Consider the following 23,233-nt stretch of genomic DNA (forward strand, 5'->3'; position numbering starts at 1 on the left):
CTTTCCAGGACACTCGTGGTGAAACCCCCTCTAGAGGCAGAGGAGGGGGTAATAACAGAAAACGCCTACACGGCAGAGGGGGTCCGCAGAACCAGGGTGACAGAGATCAGTTCTTTGGCAAGTCCTATCAGCGCTCCTGAAAGGAGGCCCGACTGTTCGTCTCTGGAGGCAGTCGAGGGACGCCTTTCTTTGTACCTGGACGCCTGGCTAAAAATAACAAAAGACATCTGGGTACAAAGCATAATATCCACAGGATACTCGATTCCCTTTGATACTCCTCCCCCTCTAGTGAAAAAAATCCCAGACGTTCCACTCAGTTACAGGGAACAAGCAGCCTTTCAGTTCCAAAGGTTGCTGGGGAAAAGAGTCATCCAGCCAGTTCCAACAGACCAGAGAGGATCCGGAACTTACTCAAGGTTCTTTTTAGTTGCAGAGAAAACAAGGGCTGGAGACCTATTCTGGACCTTAGCAGACTAAACAAGTCAGTAAAAAAGACAAAGTTCCAGATGGTCACGCTTTAGTCAATACTCCCCTTTCTGGGGAAAGACAATTGGATGTGCTCTATCGATCTTCAGGATGTGTACTACCACATAAAGATGGACAGGCCATCCAGGGATCATCTACACTTCCGGCTGGGAGCCAGCCATTATCAATTTTGCGCTCTGCCCTTTGATGTTCTTCGTGTTTCAATGTTGCAGTCATCACATTTGGGTTATCTGCTTGCAGTAGTCCTCAGTCGGCCTGATTATCAAAGTCTTGGGTCCTGTGTCGGTTGCTGTCTCATCTTCCATGATGTCAGGTAGTCAGGGGTATAAAGCATGCAGCCGACGCCATTACGTCAGTCTTTCTTGCCGTGCGGTGCCCGAAACAGAAGCAGTTCACAAGTGCCGGTCGGCCGACTCCTGAAATTTTCGTTTTCGAGTTTCAGAACCAAAGTCTTCAACTAAAGCTAAGTACCCCATTGGGGAAACTTTTTCTTGCTCTAAACCGATGTCAGTAATTGTATTTCTTGTGGAAAGCAAATACCTCATGAAGATTTTCATTCGTACTGTATTCCTTGCCTAGGCCCTGACTACGACGTACCTCGCTGTCAGTTTTGTGCCTTATTTAAGCAACGAACTATTCATCGTCAGTATATTTACGCTTCTAAATATTTTGGTACTCAGTTCAATTATCCAGTTATGTCTTCAGTAAGCCATCCAACTACCAACATTCCAAAAAAACGCAAAGATAAAGACAGAGACAGGCCGCCTAGGTCCAAAGCTGATGACGATGCTTCTCCTAAGCCAGTCGCCAGTTTGCCGGTACTCAGTGAGGCGCTTTCACAGCCCCTGAAACCCGCTACTTCAGATTCGCAGGCCTCTACTGAGACCGGTATGCCACGAGATGCTTCAACTGTGGAACCTGCGGATGTCTCTACCTTGGATGGGTCCGGAGCCGCTGTGCATTCTGAGGGTGTATTCAGGCCTACCGAATTGCATATTAAACCAATGCCATCTTCTTCTTCAAGGCCTAAAACTCGAACTATGCCTAGAAAACTGATGCCCAGACTGCATGGTCAGGCCTCTATGCCTAAAAAAATGATGATAAGAATGGCTGAAGACCTTATTACTTTAATCAGGGGAAGCCAACCTTCCCCCTCTAAGAGACCTAGGACTGAATTTGCGTATGATACTTCTGACCAGGATTCTGAAATTTCTGTTTCTTCTGATGAGGATTTACCCGTATCTACCTATGAGGATTCTGATGCAGAGGACTCTATACCCTGTGCTCCCCCCCCCTCCCCCAGAGGATTTCTCTTTTGGTGAAACCCTGCATACTCTTAGGGAGCACTTACGCTGGGAAAGCCAGGATTACTCTGATTCTAAAAAGAGGCTTAGAGGATTTCTTACTCCTGCCCCAGCACAGGCCTTTAGCTATACCTCCTGTACTAGACATTGTTGATGATGCCTTTTCTGAATCTAGATTGGCCCCTGACTCTTTACCCCCTGCTCCCAGAATACCTGATAGATACTACAAGGTTCCTGACTCTCACAAGTTCCTTTTTAAAAATCCTACTGCGGATCCTGAGACCATTTCACAGGGACCCAAGGGCATCAAGGCTACTACTGCCAAAAATCCTACCCCCTCTGATAGAGACTCCAGGGTACTGGATAGACAGGGTAAGAAAGTTTACACTTCTGCAACTGAGGCTATTAGGGCCTTAAACTGCCAGTTTCATAAGTTAAAGTATCAGCAGCATATCATTGGATTGCTTAAACAGAAAATTATGTTGATTCCTGATTATGCTGAAAATAAGGATTTACAGGATTTAATGCATTCTGCTGAACAGGTTGAAAAGCATACTTTGCAATGTGATTTTGATTCACTAGAGGCATCTTGCAGGGCTGCTGTCACTGGGTCTGTACTTAGAAGGCATGCTTGGCTTAAGGAGCAATCTTTGCCAGATCATGTTAAAGCTAAATTGTTGGATACTCCCTTAAATCAGGACCGTCTGTTTGGCAACAAAGCAGAAGTTCTTAAAAAGATGGAGGAAAAAGCTAAATCTATGCAAACTGTTAAAGATTTACTACAAGTACAACCTCAGAGAATTAGTAGGCATTGGTCCTCTTTCCTGCCTCTTCCAGGCCTTCTCAGTCCAAACCCAGAACCAGCAGAACACCCAGGCTTTAGTCCCAGGGTACGCACAAGACTAAACAGTGGGGGGGTCCCACTTCCAAATCAGGGAGTAGTAAGACTCCCCCCTATGGTAAACTGTCTCAGTGACTTAACTTTAAAACTTTCAAGCACTTCTCAACTGACTGCTCCTTTAGGGGGAAAGATTGCTCTGCAGGCAAAAAACTGGGAACTCATTACCCATGACAAATGGGTGTTAAATATAGTTTCCCAAGGATACAGATTTCACTTCCACACGTTACCAACCCCAAACGGTTGGCCAGATCTACCCCCAAATCAGTGGGCAGAGGCTCAAAAGCAAGTACTCTCTCTCTCTCTCTCTCTTAAGCATAAAGGCTATTCAAACTGTACCAGAAGAGGAAAAGGGACAATGTCTCTACTCAAGACTTTTCCTGGTACCCAGAAAAGACAACTCTTGGTGTCCTATCCTGGACCTTTCCATATTAAACACCTTTTTGGTGATTCCAAAATTCAAGATGCTAACTCTTCACCAGTTACTTCCTATGCTAGGCAAAGATGCCTGGTTTGCAACACTGGATTTAAAAGAAGCCTACCTGCACATCCCAATCAGGGAATCTTGCAGAAGATACCCATGCTTCAAAGCAGGCTACATGCACTATCAGTTCTCTGCACTGCCCTTTGACTTATCTACTGCGCCCAGGGTATTCACAAAGTGCCTAGCTCCAGTCATTACATTTTGCAGGCAAAGAAATATTCAAATATACCCATATCTGGACGATTGTCTAATTCAGGCAGAAAGCCAGGACATACTTTTGAATCATCTGGCATTTGTACAAAAGGTGCTAACTTGTCTGGGGTACACCATAAACGAAAAGAAATCACATCTGGTACCCTGTCAGCAAATTATATTCCTGGGACCAAGCTTGAACACAACTTCCCAGATGACTTTCCTCACGCCAGAGAAACAAATTCATTTGACAACTTACTTCAAACTAATGGCCACAAAAACCCTGCTATCTGCAAGGCAAATACTGGAAGCCTTGGGGTTCATGGCCTCCTGCATTCTACTAATTCCATATGCAAGACTGCATATGAAGAAACTACAATGGTATCTAAAAAGCCTATGGTGTCAACATTCTTAGGATCTAGAAGCAATGATCCCTATCATACCTTGCTTACAGTTAGTGTTCCTTTGGTGGGCAGAGGCCTGCCACCTAAACAAGGGACTACCATTCACTCTACCCCCTGCCGCCCAAACCCTAACAATAGACGCATCAAACTATGCATGGGGGGCTCACCTGGCAGGGAAGTGCATTCAGGGCAAATGGAACCCAAGTCAAATGCACCTGCATATCAATCAAAAAGAAATGTTAGCTGTGCAGAATGCTCTGACAGCCTTCAAGGGCCACATTCTTTCAGGACAATTAATGGTAAGGACGGACAACACCACTGTTATGTGGTACATAAACAAGCAGGGGGGTACCCATTCTTACCCCCTCTGCAGACTAGCCATGGCTCTGTGGAACACAGCCTTGAGCTACCAATTACATCTACAGGCTCATTTCCTGCCAGGAAAACTAAATACAATGGCAGACGAACTAAGCAGAAATCTCATGGACCCACACGAGAGGAACTGGAACCAAAGCTTTTCAACATATTGATAAACAAATGGGGGAGCCCAGATATAGATCTGTTTGCCTCCCCCAGAACTATCAATTGGACAAATTCTGCACAAGGACTCCCCACAAACAAGCTTGGAAAGTGTATGCTCTGTCCTTCAGCTGGAAAAATCTATCAGTTTATGCCTTTCCTCCTCTGCCTCTCCTCTCCACAGTACTACTAAAGATCAAACGGGACATACCAAGGACGATACTGATTGCACCAGACTGGCCACGCCAACACTGGTACCCCGTCTTGCGCATTTTGTCACTGCTTACTCCATGGCACCTGCCTCAGACCCCTACCCTGCTGTCACAGCAGGAGAGCCAGATTCTGCACCCTCAGCTTCAAACACTGACCCTGGCAGCCTGGCTAATTTCCTAATCACTCCATTACCATCCCTCAGTAAACAAGTGTTGAATGTCATTTTAGAGGCAAGGAGGCCTAGTACTAGAAAATCTTATGCTGAAAAATGGAAGATTCCGTGCCTGGACCCAAACTCAAGGGATGGGCACAGCAGCGCCCAATTTACCTCAGATTCTTCAATACTTAACTGAGATACTTCACAAGGGCCTTTCTTTTTCCTCCATCAAAATTCATCCTCAGCCATTTCAGCTCATTACAACACAGTACCACCCCTCTTCTCTCATCCACTGCTCAAGCAGTTCCTCAGAGGGGACAAAAACTTAAGACCACCCAGGAGAGCCCCAACTCCAGCCTAGGACCTTAACTTTGTGTTGGAAAAACTCACTCTTCATCCTTTTGAGCCAGCTGCAAGTGCAGAGTTAAAATTTCTTTCTTGGAAAACAGCCTTCCTTTTAGCATTTACTTCAGCAAGAAGGGTATCTGAACTACAGGCCCTTATGGCAGTGGAACCTTTCATCATTTTTCATGCAGACATGGTGTCCCCCAGGACCCAGTCCCTCCTTCATGCCCAAGGTGGTATCCAGTGTGACTCTTAATCAGTCCATTCATTTGCCAACCTTCTTTTCTAATCCACAGAACAAAGGGGAAAGGATCCTGCACTCCTTAGATGTGCACAGACAACTTAGATTTTACTTGGACAGGACTAAACCTCAAAGGAAATCTGAACAACTGCTGGTGGCATTTGCTGCAGGGGCAGAGAGGAAGGCTATTTCAAAGCAAACCATTTCTAAATGGATAGGCCATTGCATTCATTTCTGCTATAAGCAGCATGGAAAACCTATCCCACAGGGGATTAGACCCCATTCAACCATCTACCTCTACAGCCTTTCTCAGAGGTGTTACCTACCAGGGACATCCTAGAGGCTGCTATTTGGAATTCTGTTCATGCTTTCACCAAGCATTACCATTTACCAATTTTCTCTAAATTCAGAGCTGGCTTTGACACTGCAGTCTTGCAGGGCCTTATAGCTGGTCCTAATGCTGTCTAAATGCTTCCTCCCATCCTTAGCTTTGGGAATCAACCCAAGTGTGATGACTGCAACAGTGAAACATAAAGAACATAGTATAGTTGTGTACACTTACCATAAATGTAGATGTTCGAGTGTATTCACTGTTGCAGTCCTGGTTACCCTCCCCCCTGACTTCTCTTGGCTATACCTTTACTATGCTTAAAAGCTTTTTGGTGTATTTGCTTTTTTATTGGAGGTGTAACCTTGTGTATATGTGTGTGTGTGTGTGTGTGTGTGTGTATGTATATGTATATATATATATATATATATATATATATATATATATATATATATATATATATATATATATATGTATATATATATATATATATATATATATATATATATATATATATATATATTTAATTGCTTCCCATTAGGGGGGGCACCTGACTTCTGGGGCAAGAAAAACTGATATAATAGCATCGGCTGCATGCTTTATACCCCTGACTACCTGACGTCATGGAGGATGAGACAGCAACCGGCGCAGGACCCAAGACTTTGACAATCAGGCTGACTGAGGGCTACTGCAAGCAGATAACCCAAATGTGATGACTGCAACAGTGAATGCACTTGAACATCTACATTTATGGTAAGTGTACACAACTGTACTGTCTCACTACATCCCCCAGAGTGTTCACCAAATATATGGCAGTAGTCATGGCTCACCTGAGACGTGTGGGATTCCAGATGTTTCCATATCTGGACGACTGGCTCCTCACTGCCACCACCAAGCATCAACTCATTCAGGCGAGGTATACAACCTTAAATGTCTGCAATCAATTGTGGATTACCATCATCTCAGAAAAATCTGCCTTATCGCCATTGCAACAGACCGTTTTTATAGGAGCAGAACTAAACATAGTTCCAATGACATTAAGTCTGCCTCCAGAAAGAGTTTGTCTCTTAAGAAAACAAATATTAGACTTGCTTCCAAGGACAAAAGCACCAGTCTCAATGGTACTTAAATTGCTAGGATCAATGGCAGCGATCATAGCCATTCCCCTCGCTCGAATGCACATGCGAGTTCTACAGTGGCTCCTTTTCTCTCAATGGTCCTTTCAGGAACTCCCAGTGTCACACCAAATCATCACAACGAATACGTGCAAGAAGGACATTCAGTGGTGACTGACATCTCATCAGGTAACTCGGGGCCATCCATTCGTTCTACCCAATCCCATAGTCACAGTGACAACGGATGCTTCCTTGATAGGGGGGGGGGGGGCATTATCAGGGAAGAACAGTCCAAGGGAAGTGGAAGAAACACAAGGCTCATCTGCATATAAATGTTCTGGAGATGAGAGCGGTACTTCTACCATTGCAGTCCTTTCAAGAGACTCTACCTCCGGGAACAATTGCATTTCAGACAGACATGTCTGTGGTCTGGTACATAAACAAACAAGGAGGAACCAAATCTTATCCCCTATGACAAGAGGCCCTGAGAGTGTGGCAGTGGGCAAGTTCCACCCAGTGCTTTCTGATAGCAATGCACATCCCAGGGAGATCTAATGTGATAGCTAAGCAGGGCAATTATTTTGCCTCACGAGTGGTCCCTAAAGAAACAAGTAGCAGAACAGATATTCCACAGGTGGGGCCAGCCTTGCTGCGATCTCTTTGCAACCCCAACAAACACGAAATGCAGCAGCTACTTTGCCCTCATCCCCCCGCGGGGGGATGCCCCAAGGGATGCATTGGTGCACAATTGTCCCCTGGGTCTCCTAGGCATGCCTTTCCCCCCTTCCTTCTGATACCCAAAGTATTACAGAAAACAAAGTCTGTGGGAAGGACAATAATCTTAATAGCCCTTTACTGGCCTTGGCAGATTTGGTTTCCCTTCCTTCAGCCTCATCTTTTGGAAGAACCCTGGATCCTGGACCCAGTTCCAGATCTGCTGACCCATTCATCGGGGGCTCTTCATCCTTCTCTTCATTCCCTCAAACTGAGGCTTGGCTGCTCCAATTCCAACAATAGCCAGGATTTACAACCTCTCGGCGGAAGCCCAACATATTATAACATCCTGTCATAAATCATCGACCAGAAAGTTATATCTTAGCAAATGAAAGAGATTTTCTCTATGGGCATCTCAGAACGCTGTTGATCCCTACCTAGCTCCAGTCCCATCTATACTGGAATTTCTGACTAAACTTTTTAACGAAGGAGCTACTGCAGCTACCATTAGAGTTCAATTAGCAGCAATCTCAAACTTTCATCTTGGCTTCCAAGGTTCTAATGTCATGTCACATCGACTCTCTAAAGCCTTTCTTAGGTACCATTCATTTGAAATCACCAACCACAACTCCAGCCATGCCATGGAGTCTAAATGTTGTTCTTTCCCAAATTATATTACCTCCTTTCGAACCAGCCTCATCCTGACATTTGAAATTTCTCTCATGGAAGACTATATTTTTGATAGCTGTTACTTCTGCTTGTAGGATTTATGAGTTACAGGCTTTGACCATCAAACCTCCCTATTTGATTTTCCATAAAGACAGAGTTTCGCTCAGAACTAATCCATCCTTCTTACCAAAAGTTTGTTCAGAGACGGATCTTAACCAATCTATTGAATTGCTAATTTTCTTTCCTAAATACACAAATAGGATGGAACACATGCTGCACAAACTTGATGTTCATAGACAACTCTGCTTTTATTTAGATAGAACGAAACAATTCAAAACAACGGATCAGCTCTTTGTTTCTTTTTCGGCGTCAGAAAAAAGTGCCCCACTGACAAAAGTCACCTTGTCAAGATGGCTATCAGATTGCATTTCCTTCATCTATAGTTCAGAGAATGCTCCTTTACAACAAAAAATAAAGGCCCACTCTACTAGAGCTGTTTCAACCTCATTAGCCTTTTCTGCAAGGTTACCATTAGATGCTATTTGTGCAGCAGCTACCTGGTCAAGACCTCATACATTTATCACTCATTACAAAGTAGATGAGGCCTCCAGGGACAGAACCTCCTTTGGGTTCCACAGTTCTGAGGAACATTCTCCTGTGAGCTACCCGAGAAAGAGGGTGCTTGGGACGCTACCCATCAGTAAGAATGAACAGCGAGATAGAACAACTTCACATAAAGAAGTTATGTACTCACCATAACGTTCCATATGAGTTGTTCATCTCACCTTCATTCTTACATCCCACCCTCAAACCCCCATCCAGTCTACTTGAGGTCCGTCACCCTTTGGTATATGGTGCATTGTCTCTTATCCAGTTCTTAGAGTGGCATATTAATGGTAGTAGGTAGGCAGTTGGCAGCAAACAAGATCTGAGGAAAGACCAGGGTGCATCATGGGATAGGGAGTTGGCCTCGAGCTAGTTAAAGACCTCAAGCTTTTGCAGTTGGCCGAGTCGGAGCCAAGGATCGGCTCCAAACCCATCAGTAAGAATGAAGGTGAGATGAACAACTCACATGGAACGTTATGGTGAGTACATAACTTCTTTTTAATCCCACTGCTGCTAAACATTTAGCTAATTCCAATCCTACTCTTCCTAACAAGGATGGGAAGATTATTGATAAGATTAGGAAAAAGGATATGCTTCTGTAACTTTGATTTTTAGAATTATAAATTGTCAGGCTGTTATCTTAAAGTTTATTTTGACTAATGAAAGTATGAGAAGCATTTTGTCTGCAGTTGCTTCTTGTTAAGAAAAATCTGCTTTAAATAATTTAGTTTCTTCCAAGGTACAAGTCAAAACTCATTTTTGCAGTGTGTGGATGATTTAGTTGATACTTCTACTAAGGCTGTGCCCACTAGTGCTGTTTTGAGGAGCTTTGACTGGCTGTGTTCTCAGTAGCTCCAAGATGATGTGAAAAATGAAATTTTAAATACTCCTTTGGGTAGAGATTTAGATTTTTTTGATTCATCTGTTGCGGGGTTATCAGAAAGTGTGTCGAAAGGGTACGTTGATAGAGAGAATCTTCTTTTCCTTTTTTAAGTTTTCTAAGGATTCTGTTAGCAGTGTCAGTGGTGCCACAGGTAACACATGCCTTTGATGGAGACGCCTCTGGGTTCTATTCCCACACCAGGTTGATTGATTGCAAACACTGTAGTGCAGCATAAGGGGTGTGCTGTACTCCCGAGTGGGCCATCATTCAGATGAGATATTAAACTGTGGGCCCATCTGCTTGAGGTGGTGGTAGCTCAGGTGGATGAGAAAGATTTCAGGGCACATATCAAAAGGAGTAGGGGTCCTTTATTAATATACAGAAATAACTCTTATTTACAAAATATTTACATATTTAGAAATACATAAATATATAAATGTTTATACATATTTATAATTTCCTATACAACCATGCTAAATGTTCATCCTTATTAGACCCCCAGTCCTTTTTCCATAACCACCATCTGATTTTACTTAATATTGTTGCTAAAATCCATTTACCATTAAACATATTATGTGTAACCCATATTTCATAAAATAAATTTTTATATATTCTTTTAACATATTCTTTACTTCTATTATATCAATATTTAATTATATCTATGTTTATTTTATCCACTTCTTTTATATCTTCAAAAAGTCTTCTTTACATAATTTTCCCCATAATTTTTTTACTCTCTTACATTTCAAAAACACATGTTCCGTAGTTTATTTTTCTAGACAATGTAAGCATATTTAGTCACTTTTCTGTTATATGGCCTATTTCCTTTGACTGGCAGTTTATCTGTTACCGTTCTCCACAAAACATCTTGATATTTTCCTTTCTGATTATGCATCAGCTTCTTAATTTTATAGCATTATTTTTTTCATCTGTTAGATTTTCCCATGGCTTTACATAGTAATGCTTTATAATTACATTTGTATTCCATACTTTTCGATCTTTTTCTATATCGTCAATTTTTATTGTCCACAAAAATATTTTTCCTTGGTAACATTTTATTTTTTCATTTATGTAGTCTGTCTGTTACTCTTTTTTATTTATTTATTTTTTTACCATACCACAAAATTTATCATATTCATACTTATACAGTTTTACTACTAATCTCTCATCTTTTTCATTTGTCCACTTTAACACTTTGTAAAAATTTAAAAAAACAGTGTACACCACTGGGTTAATTAACCCCAAACCACCTCCTCCTTTATTTGCATACAAAACTCCTCTTTTTTTACTGGGTTTAATCTAGAACCCCATATGAATGAAAAAATGATCTGCAATAATTCCTTATCAAATACTGTTGACAATGTCAATACCCTTGCTAAGTATGCTATTTCCCATCAGTACTGAATTAATTACATAAGCCTTTTTTCCTGAATGATAATTTATATGTTCTCCAGAAGATACATTTGCTTTATTTCTTCTGTTGTTTTTTTCCCATTGAATTCTACTTCCATCTTTATTCCCAAATGTTATACCTAACACAGAAATGTCATTCATTGTAAAATATATACCCCCGATCTTTACTGCATCACCTAAACCTTTACTTTTCTCTTTTTAAATCCATCGCAATCATCTCTAAACACTCATTTGCAAATTATTAACTTTTGTCCAGATTTTGTTTTTTGCAATTATTATAATGTCATCTGCATATGTTAACAAAACTGGAATTCTTAACCCTTCAGGTGTTATATTTATTTTTTTTACTTACTTTCTCAATTATATTATATTATTTCATTATTACCCATAAGTTCTCATGTCCAGTTGTGTCAAATGCCTTAGTAAGGTCTTGTCATGATTTTTACTTCTTTTCTGTTCATGTCATCCACAATTTCTCTATCATTCGTTTTTGACAAACATTCCCCTTTGTACTATATATGCCGTCTTCCATAATATTTCCCATTTTAGTTTCAAATCTCTTTTGTACTGTTTACATAAAGATCTTATAATCATTATTATTTAATACTATTGGGCTCCAGTGTTTTAATTCTCTTCTATCTTCCTTCTTCCATATGAATTTAAGTATTCCACTACATAATTCTTTATATGTAAAACTGTCATTTAACCATTCACTCAAAATCTTTAAATATATTTTTTTGCCAATCCCTTAAATTCTTATACATTTCAAACCCTATGCCAACAGTCATGTAGCCAAATTTGTATTTCCTTGTCTTAATACTTTAGTTCATTTAAAGAAATTGCCTTTTCCAACTCTTTATTCTCTTTTTGTGGTAACTTTTTTTACTTTCCACATTTTTTCAATACCCTCTTTTTTTCTTTAAACATTTCTTGGACATATTGTACTACACTATTTATAATCTTTTCCTGAGTTCTTTCTATTTCGCATTTTACATCTTCTTTTCTCTCATTACACTAACATCTTCGTTAACTAATCTGCTTGGGTAACTCAATAATACTTCTCTTTTTCCTTGTAAAAATATATTTGCTTATATAACAATTATTGTATTTTTTCTTGATTTCTTTCATATATTTCTTTTTCTTTGTCAAAGCACTTTCTGTCATTATGATCTAAATCTTCCAATGTGTTGTTATATATTCTTTTATATTTTTCTTTCTGTACTTTTCCCACATCATAGTGCCACTGTAAAAACATTTTTATATTTTTCCTTAAATATCACCCACCACTCAGAACAATTTTTATAAAATGTTCTCATAGTAATATGATCTCTCCATAACTGTATTATTAATTTCTTTCGTTTTTCATTCCATGCTTTCTCATTTATATATTTTATATATTCCTTGTTTTCTTTTATCTCTAGTCATATTGCAAGATGATCAGAAAGTCCTATTACAACTACTTCCCTTTTTTCTTCTTCTTTTATTTTATAGGCTGCTCCCATTAGGGGTTGTCTGTTTCCATTTCTTATTGTCCTCTGCATCTTGCTCTGTCATACCAACCACCTGCATGTCCTCTCCCAACAACTACCTCCATGAATTTTTGTGCCAGAGTTTTAACTTACCACATCTTATAACTTTTAACATTTTTCTTATATCATTTCCTTTCTGTTTAAGCTTGCCTCTTAATCACAGTTAGTCTCCTGTTATTATAATATTCATATTTATCACAACATAGTCTAAAATCTGAAGAAATAAGCTTTCTCTTTCTTTACAATTAGTATAAGCATACAGTATTATAATTCTATAGACTTATTCTTTCCATGTTAAATCTACAGTTGTTAATCTTCCTATTTTTGCTAAAGTTGCATGTGATATTACTGTATTTCTGCAGAGTATGTCTGTTCCAGAGCATCTCTCATTTCTCAAATTCCAGATTTTCTCCCCCGCCCCCATATTTTCTCTGTTTGTAATATTTCTTCATTTGTTAAAATTCTTATGTCTTCTAGTGTAATTACATCTACATCACATTTATTACACCAGTCCAAAATTCCTAGTCTTCTTACTATATTCTTAATACTATTCACTTTTACAGAAAGCACTGTAAAATGTTCATTTTTCCCTTTTCCTTAGATTCATGGCTTCATAAATTCATAGCTAACTACTGGGCTAGCTTTCTTAATAGGCCATTCTAAGTGTAACCAGTTTTATTTCCTAAAGGTGAGAATCAAACTCTGTACCTTACTTCATTGAGTAAAATTGCTTATCCGTTATACCATTCCCCGATCTTTAGCCGTATATAATCTTTTTCATCCATTTCCTTTCCTTTTTTTTCTTTTGTACTTATCCCCATTAAAGTTTCCTTTCCTCTTTTAACAACATAATTTTTCCCCTTTACTTCCTCTCAGTTTGTCTTCTTCATCACTTATTTCAGACCCTACTTCTACTCCCTCCTCATTATTTTTTCCTTATCCAAGTTTCTTCTATTTCTACTCCATCTAAAATTTCTTCTCTTTGCCCATTTCTTCTGTCTTTTTCCGTACTATTTTCATTTTTGCAATCCATCCATAAATGCCCAAGTTTGTTACATTTATAACATTTCAGTTCACATTTGTTTTGCATCATGTCCCATTTCCCCACAGATGTAATATTTTATTTTGTCACAGTTACTTATTAAATGCCCTTCTTTTCCACAAAAAAAAAAAAAAAAAATAGGTTTGGGTTGTCCCCAGTATTTTACAACACTCCTGTTTCCTTCCACATTTAGCATGCTTGGTATATGTGTAATTTGTTTCTCTTTCTATTCTTAACATACTGTTACAAACCCACCAGTCCCTAACACATTTTGTCATAATCATTTGCAGTGTCCAGCACTTAAAGCTTTCACATAAGTCTTCTTTTTTGTTTCCCTGTTAAATGCTTTTATCATGTAAAGATTCCGTGGGTAACAGTGTTTCATTTTTTCATATTCGCCAAGAAAGTTTTCCACTGAAGAAACAGTCTCAAATATAATGTCACAAAATGTCTCTTTGTTAATAAGAAAAAATGCTCTTGTCTCTTGTGCTTTTACAACCAAAGGAGCTATTAAATTGTCCCACACTTCATACCTGTCCATTCCTTTGTCTTCTTTACTTTGAATCCTTACCACTCACTTCTGGTTTTCATTTTCTTTTGTGTGATTCTGCTTTTGCCTTCTTTTACTTTCTTTGCATATGTTTTCTTTTCCATCTCACCACTATTCTTCAGGATTGTCTCTGCATCCTCCTTTTGTTTTTTCACCATAAAGTTCCCCCCAGGAAACATCTCCTTCATTTTTTGACTCACTGTGCATCACCATTTCTTTAAGTATATAATCCCGCAACCCTCCTGACTGGAGGATTGTAATTATACATTCATCATTTGCTGAGTCATCTCCATCAAATAGGTTTCTTTGAAATAGTTCCCTAGAATCCTGCACATATTCTCCAGTCTCGATATTTGCTTTCTCCTTCATTTCTTTAACTACTCCATCACCTCCTTCTCTCTCCAACTGCCTCCCTATTTCTCCAAGCTGCCTCTGTGCCTGGAATGGAAACAGGAAGTGCTTCTTCAAAATGGGCCCCACTCACAATAGTGATGAGTAAGGAAAGTTCCCTGATGCCCTAGACAAATTTTCCCTAGTAGTATAAATGCCACTTCGGGTCTCCCCTGAAAAGAGGCTACTAGCCTGGTGGGACTGACAAAGTGAACAAAAAATAAATAAATTAATTAATTAATTAAATGAATAAATGCTGTAGGGTCTAGTTCACGTTGTCGTGAAAGTTCAGAACATTGCGCAGGTAAACAGAAATCACCGTAAGGGGGAGATTTCCATTTACCTCAATGTAGTGCGGTCTCTGAGTTGGTATATTTAAGTAGGGGTGTGTGGGGGGTGCAGGGGGTCTTGCTCCCCTGCCTACGCTAGTTAGTTTTTTTTTATTGATTTTTTTTTTTTTTTTTACATTATTCGATATTTTACTACTTCGATCAATAAAGTTCGACCTTTATTGATTCGATGTAGTAAAATTTCAATAACGTGATATAAACGCATTCTGTAACCCCTCATCCAGTATTGGCAAAAAACAAAATAGTCTCAACAAAATGCTGGTAAACAGAAGCTTAAGAAGAAATGGTAGGGGAGTCCAAAAAGAATTCAGGACCCCCCCAGGGGCTCTGGTTCACCCTCCTTTCGAACCAGCAGCCACAGTAGATTTAAAGTTTCGTTCTTGGGAAACACTTTTTCTGGTGGCCATTACTTAAGCAGGAAGAATCTCTGAGTTACAGGCTCTTCCCTCCAAGTTCCCTTACTTAATTTTCCACAGAGAGAGGGTAACGTTGTGCACCAACCCTTCCTTCTTAGCTAAAGTTGCTTTAGAAGCCAATATCAATCACTCTATTAACCTTCCTGTTTTCTTCCCAGAGTTTCAGAATAAAGGGAAAATACGGTCTTCATTTACTTGATGTGCGTAGACAGGACTAAGAACTTCAGGAAATTGGAACAATTGTTCATATCCTTTTCTGACTCTAAAAAATGTGAAGTAATTACCAAGACTTCCTTGGCTAGATGCTTAAAAGACTGTATTTCCTTTGTTTATTCTTCTAAGAGCATCCCTATACCTGGCCAGGTTAAGGCTTATTCTACAAGGTCCGTGGCAATGTCTCATCGCTTTTGGTCAAGAGTCTCTATTAATAATATTTGTGCAGCGGCTACATGGTGTAACCCTCATACATTCATTATCCATTATAACCTACATGTCATTTCCAGGAATAGGTCTTCTTTTGACTCTGCAGTGCTCCGGAATATCCTCCTATGAGGGTTACCCGGGGTTCCTGTGTCTGGGGAGTCTGTCCCACAGGTTACTGAACAAATGAAGATGATGGCATCAGATAAAGAAGTTACGTTCTTACCATAACTTTCCATCTGTTTTGTGTATATTCATTCTTCATTAATCCCCCCCTTCCCCCAGTCCTTTTTCAGTGACTTGATGGCTGTGTTCATGGAACCTCTGTTCCTGTTTGAGTTCCTGTTGCTTTTTCCTCTTTTTCTTTGATACTTCATTTGTAACGGATAGGGGATATGTAGTGATGGCAAACTTGATATGAGGTATTCTAGGGGGAAGAGGCATTGTGGGTAGGGATGAGGAGCTCGGGCTTCGAATCTCAAGCTAGTGAAGCGACCAAGTTGCTCCAGTGGTTGGAACTGAGACCCACAGGTTAATGAAGGTAGACAACACAGATGGAAAGTTATGGTAGGATCATAACTTCTTTTTATGTTATCCATTTAAATAAATGTGGGCATTTCTGAATCAAGCTTTTTACTTTTCCTACCTGCTAGCAGATGATCATTTACTGCCTGGGACTCTCTTCCAACAAATCCAGAATACCAGAGAATCATTTTAAAGTGAGGTGGAAAGAATATGTGATGTACTCACCATAACAGTGCTGAATCTTCCATGTTTTGTTTCCTCCTTGTGCCCCCCCCCCTTAATCTCTACCTTAGTGACACATTTCCCTTCATTTGGTAGGTTCTTGCAGGTATGAGGGGTACATTTTAACACACCTTGTTCGTGCCTGCAGCTGACTGTGTTTACTAAAGTCAGCAATGGCTGAAAAAGATGTAGAGCATATTATACTTAAACAGGGCATGGAGGGATGTCAGTAAAATGATGTTTCTGTTGGATGACTGCTAACAAGTCTGGGCAGTGCTGCTAAAAATGTTTGGAGATGTGCAAGGGCCACTGTCCAGCATCCAATGATTTGATGAACTTTGGGCCTTCACATAACTTTTCTTTTAGGACAGTACTGAGTAATGTGTCATATACGGCTAGCATTTGCTGTTATGTCTGGCTTTTGAGAGACCTTTTGTTATTTGCTGCCTACTGAGACTTAGCCTGCGGTGTTCTCCTTCACTTCCTTAAACTCCTTTCCTCTGTCACCTGACTTCTCTCTGGAGGGATGAGACTAAGGTGTTGGAGTATCTGGGGCCACCCAGGGAAGTGACATTACTCATAGATTGGTTTCTTGGTGCTATTGCCTAGTTGCCAGCCTTTGTTCCCCTGCTGGTTGCTGTCCTGAAGTAATGGTTGAGATGTACAGGCAGACCAGTAAGTGTATGACTGTTCTCTTTCTACCCTTTTGTTTAAATAATGCAAGCATTTCTAAGTTCTGGTGATGAAGTAATGTTTTGTTTCTGTGTTTTGTATTATTAAAATGATTCTATTGTGCTGTCCCATTAACGTGTATATATATGTAATACTTGTTATTTCAGCCAGAGAAATGACTCGAGGGAAGTTCCTTAATATCCTAGAAAAACCCAAGAAGTAGCTTTGGCATCATACAACCAGCTTTGCATGGATGGACATACTTGCTTTGGACTATGAGAAACTGGTCATTCGAAAGTGCCAGTTGCTTTTGACCAGTTTGTCAGCATATAGCAGCTCCAGAAACGCTCAACAATATGTTCGCAAGTTCATGTCTTTGATATTTGTCTCTATTTCCACCACAAAACCAAAGTGTTATTTCCAGATTTATTTTTCCTCCTTTGTCTTTGTATTTAGTTTTATTTAAAATATATTTTAAAATTGTGCAGCTTGAAGTGATGTTTTTATCATTCTTCTTAATGTGCAGCTCCTTAAAGAGTGTGTGCATAACATTAATAGTAGAAAACATTTCAAATCTACAGCATGTACAACAGTGCTGAAGGTTGAAACAATACTTGGTTTGTTTCTTCTATTATTTAACAGTGGATTTTGCATTTGAATAAATATAAGTCGACAGCCTGATTATAATAGATTTAAACTTCAGAAAGATGCATTGCTGAAGATTTTCTGTTTCTACTGTTGTATTTGTCCAGATTTTAATTTACAAAATTGCATAATGCTGTGTGGGGGCAACTAACCTAGCAGCAATAAAACAGTTATTCTTGTAAAAATCAGTCATGTATTTGTTTCATTTGTTAACCAGGTAAGAATGCTAGTACTGGGCCCTTTTCAACCATGACCCAGTCCAAAACAAAGAATAAATGCACAGAAACGTACAGTAATAGACTGAACAAAACATTATCCCAAATAAAATACCAGTTATACAATGCATGCCAGCTGTAAAATTTGTTTTACAGCATTTTCATTTCCTCTTGCCCCTTTGAAACAGTTATTTACTCTTTTCTTTTCAGAAATGGTTTCTTTTGTCATTTTGACCTACTTTCCAATTGGTATGTATTTCAGAAATGTTCATTTCATTAAGAACAGTATGTCTTGATTATGATTTCTTTAAATTGCGTAACTAAGATGGCTTATGGTAGTCAAATTACATCAAAGGATTATTTACAAATACAACTGATGTCTGATAACAAAAAGCGGGTGCCAGAAGTACAAAATCAATGTCTGTCAAAAAAGAAAAAAAAATGACTCTCTGAAGTCCAAGATAAGAAGACTTTTAGTGAAATATATAGCAATATTGCCCTTCCTCTCATTATGCAGATATTAAAATCTGCAGCCATTACATTAAAAGAGATGAAAAGGTGAGGTACCCCATTCAGAAGTTGAAATAAAATCACATACCTTTTAAGGTTAAATCTCATACCTGACTCCATTGCTCCTAATTGCAGGAAGAATTTTTAAGTGTCACAACTCCATGGATGTCATCAGAAGTCAAGCAACTAATGTCCCGTATAGATAAGGCTTAGAAGCAATGGAAAACATCACAAAACTATGCCACACTCAGAAACCAAGTCAACATTTTAATTAAATCATAAAAGAATCCTAATGCCATACATTACTCAAACACCAAAACAATCCCAAACACTACTGGTCCTGTATGAAGAGACTACTTAAACCAGGTAAAAAAAATAATAAATTCCACCCCTCCCTATTGAGTCTGACTTTGATTGCTTCTGCCTTCATTCAACTCTCATTTTACCAATTCAGCTACTGCTCCTTCACACCATAATTTAAATACCCCTATCCTCACTAATAACCTTCCTTCTGGCTATTTAACCTTATTTATTATTTGTTTGCATTTGTTTACTGGGAGTTCTACTGGGCCAGGGTAAGCGTGTTTTCAGTAGAGGTCCAGGAAGAAAAGTTCCAAAAACAAACATGATAAAGCTACAGAATCAAAATACACAAATCAAGCAGCGATGGTACAGAACACTACTTTACAGAATAGGTGCTACAATAAAACAGATAACACTAGTTATACAGATGTTACATTTTAAGTATGCAAACCAAACAAGAATACAATTGACGATGTGGTATAATAGCAAATGTGTGAACAATGCAGTCTTGCAGTTTTGTAGTACAGAGGGAAAGATGGGGAGCAGCTGATTAAAGATTCGGATAGTGAGGGACAGTCTTAAAGCTGTTGTTATATAGGCATCATACTGATAGTAAGGGACAGCCTTAGAGCTGTTGTTATATAGGCATCATACTGATAGTAAGGTATAGCCTTAGAGCTGTTGTTATATAGGCATCATACTGTTAGTAAGGTATAGCCTTACAGCTGTTGTTATATAGGCATCATACTGATAGTAAGGTATCGCCTTAGAGCTGTTGCTATATAGGCATCATGAATGAATAGAAGATACGGTACGTAACTGATATATAGTAGATTGTGTGGCTGGGTGGCACATGTTGGACTTAGTAAGTTGGAAGCACTGAATGTATTTATGAGGAGTCTGAACCATAAGTAAAATGGGGAGGAAAAGTAGGAAGGCTAAGAATATTTATTTAATTTTTTTTATAGTGCTGGTGCATGTATATAGCCAATGAGAGAACAGCTGTTGTTTCAGTGAAGTCTTAAAGCACTCAGGGTTGCTGGTAGACCTAATTGAAAGAGGAAGAGCATTCCGTAGTTTTACTATAGCATATGGGTAACACATTTGACTGGCGGAAAGGTTAAGTTTTGCTACATTAAGGAGCATCTGATTGACTGATCGCAGATGTCTGTTTGGGTGATACATGGTGAACAGAGAGGAGAAGGCAGGACAAGTAGAAGGCTTATAGATTAGCTTATGAGCTGTGGTTAGTTGCAGATATGTTAGATGTTGGGGAAGTTCTAGCCAGTTTAGACAAAGTGATATGCAATGGTGAGAGGAGTGTTTGGCACCGGTTACAAATTTTGCGTTTTTATTGTAGTCTAGTTTGGATTTAAGAGAGAATTATGTATTAGTAAGGAGAGGTGCGCCATTGAGCAAGAATGGAAGTAGAAAGGAAGAGGCAAGGGATAGTCTTGCTGCATAGATGAGGAAGTGTTTGTGCCTGTATAGGATGCCTAGTTTCTGAGGTTTTTTTTTTTTGATATTTGTGTTAGTATGCTGGTCAAAAGTTAGGTGTTCATCTATGATGACCCCTGGAAGTCTGGTATATGGGATTACTTCGAGGCAAGTATTGAGTGAGTTGATGGTAAATTCATTTTTGGTTAAGGGTGTTGTTTGTTTTGGGGGGGGGGGGTGAATAACATAAGTTTGGTTTTATTACCGTTTAGGACTAAATGGTTATACAGCCTGGTTTCAGCAGAGGTGGAGGCATTATGGGTGAGTGTAAGTAGTTCTGAAGCACACATGGCCATGCAGATGATAGTGGAGTCACCTGCATATTGGAGGATATTAGCAATGGGGTATGCTGGTATGAAAATCATTAATGAAAATGCTGAAGAGCAGTGGATCTAGTATGGACCCTTGTGGGACTCCAGTATGGATTTTGAAAAAAGGAGAGAAGGATTGGTGCCATCTGGTTGCTTGTTGTCTTATGTGTAAGGTAACTGGAAAACTAGGCTAGGGTAGGGGAAAATATGCCTAAATTGGAGAGTTTGGTCAGGTGAAGGGGGTGGGAGACTGTATTGAATGCCTTGGAAAGGTCAAAAAATACTGACGAGACAAGGTATCCTGAGTCTTGAGCATGATTGACTCTGTCCAAACAAGATATAAGAGCAGTGGTGGTGCTATGAGTAGGTCTAAACCCATATCGGATTGGGGAGAGGAGGTTGTGGTGTAGTAGGTAGTTAATTTGTTGGCTATGGATACATTTTTCCAGAATTTTGGAGATGGGAGAGAGGCTGGCAATTGGATAGAAGTTAACTATATCATTCAAGCGAACAATCCACCAATGTTAGCAAAACAAATTCAGAAACGAACGAGAAAAGCCAGAAGTGCAGCGCCACATCCACAGTACTCGTAATATTAAAGTTCAGTAGTTTTAATAACGTTCAGTAAGTTTAATACAACAAACGTTTTCGTCACCATATAATAGTAACTTCCTCAGAAAAGTTAAAAACTGCAAAATTCAGCTTTTTTTAAAAGTACCACTAGAGAGGATAGGGTAAACATTCATCCTATCATAGTGAAGTTCTCATGGTAGCTAAATCAGTTGCTATGGGAACTAGTTGTGTCTTGATTCACTCCGACCTACTGCCTTAGTATTGTAGTGTGTTAATTTGGGAATCAGTTATATACATAATATCTATATAATATGTAAATACACGAAAAACATTTAAAAAATGTCTAAAAAATCTAAGAAACTAGTGCACAAGCTAGTTTTAGAAGTCAAAAACAAACGAAGTAAAGGTTTTTATAAACCTATACTGCACGTTAAGGAACTTACAAGTGATCAATTATTAGGCACATCAATTGATTTATCACAGACAACTATAGACAGTGAAGTTAATGTCTTCGACATTAATTTACCAAACACTGTCTCACCTTTAGTTACATCAAGACCAAGTTTTGTGACAGTTTTCAACAATGACAGTAAACATATCAAGTTTATCTTGTACAAAAACTGGCAATTACTAGGTAGAGATAGTTCTCTTTTAGAACGGCTGGGTCACTCCTTCACTATTATTTATAAGAGGGGGGTTAACTTAAAAAACCTTTTAGAAACTAAGAAGACAACATTTAAACATAGGATTTTAGGTTGTTTTCAATGTGGGACATGTAACCAATGCCACAGTGTCAAACCAACAAACCTGTTTGTGTTTAATGGTAAAAAATATCTGATACACCACAGACTTGATTGCAACTCTAGAAGCATAATCTATCTAGCACAGTGTAAAATGTGTCCTGCATTCTACGTCGGTAAAACCGACCGAAAGTTCAGGAACAGAATACAGGAACACTTATATGCCATTAAGAAAGGGAAAGTCGACAACGCATTGTCTAAACATATAGAAATCAATCATTCTTTTTCTTTTACTGCAATTGATCAGATTACACCTGACTTTAGAGGTGGTCCTACATCTGTATTTCTTGAATGTTGCGAATTGGAGTGGCAACTAGTGTTAAACGCGTTTTGTTCCCCTGGCCTCAATGAAAACTGTAACATTTCTTGTATCTTGAAATGGAGACGATTTTGTAAATATTGAGGCTAGTTGAGTTAAATATACAATTACTCAGTTCTGTGAACTATAAATACAGTTTCATGTTTCTTAGATTTTTTAGACATTTTTTATATATTTTAAATGTTTTTCGTGTATTTACATACTATATATTATGTATGTAACTGATTCCCAAATTAACACACTACAATACTAAGGCAGTAGGTCGGAGTGAATCAAGACACTACTAGTTCCCATAGCAACTGATTTAGCTACCATGAGAACTTCACTGTGATAGGATGAATGTTTACCCTATCCTCTCTAGCGGTACTTTTTAAAAAAGCTGAATTTTGCAGTTTTTAACTTTTCTGAGGAAGTTACTATTATATGGTGACGAAAACGTTGCTTGTTGTATTAAACTTACTGAACGTTATTGAAACTATTGAACTTTAATATTACGAGTACTGTGGATGTGGCGCTGCACTTCTGGCTTTTCTCGTTCATTTCTGAATTTGTTTTGCTAACATTGTTGGATTGTTTGCTTGTTTGGTATGGCCACTGAAGTGCTTGCTAGCCCTCCTATTCCTAACTTGTTCCGTTCCAACTCACCGGCGGAACATATAGACATAGCGTCTTTTTTGAACACGCTTACTCAAAGACTAGATAATATCGTCAACCGTTTGGACGCGATTGAAAGTAACTACAAGACTACATCAACAGAACCGAGTGCACTTCAGCTAAGTGGAGTTCTAGCCAACTCTGCTTTTAGAGAGGATAACCAATTTAGCAACGGGAATGGGGATACAAACCGCACCAATAGTATCCCGCCAGGCCAGACCTCAAGACGTGGGAACCAACAAGAATCGGGTGCAACTATCACCGATAACCAATTTAGTAATGGGAATGGGGATATAAATCGCACCAACAGTATCCTGCC

General features: G+C 39.1%; 1 protein-coding gene across 1 annotated transcript in view; it reads left to right on the forward strand.

The window, feature by feature from the left end:
• The window catches only part of LIN52 (lin-52 DREAM MuvB core complex component), an 890,573-nt gene extending 872,653 nt beyond the window's left edge, over positions 1–17,920 (forward strand). Inside the window, exon 6 of the mRNA XM_044074726.1 lies at positions 17,255–17,920. Within this exon, the coding sequence (XP_043930661.1) occupies positions 17,255–17,310 (56 nt within the window). The 3' untranslated portion in view covers positions 17,311–17,920. The remainder of the gene's footprint in view (positions 1–17,254) is intronic.
• Positions 17,921–23,233: the final 5,313 nt, after the last annotated feature.

The sequence above is a fragment of the Protopterus annectens genome, chromosome 6.part0 (genome assembly GCF_019279795.1).
Source record: "Protopterus annectens isolate FY-2018-M chromosome 6.part0, PAN1.0, whole genome shotgun sequence".
In the NCBI taxonomy this organism is placed as follows: Eukaryota; Metazoa; Chordata; order Ceratodontiformes; family Protopteridae; genus Protopterus; species Protopterus annectens.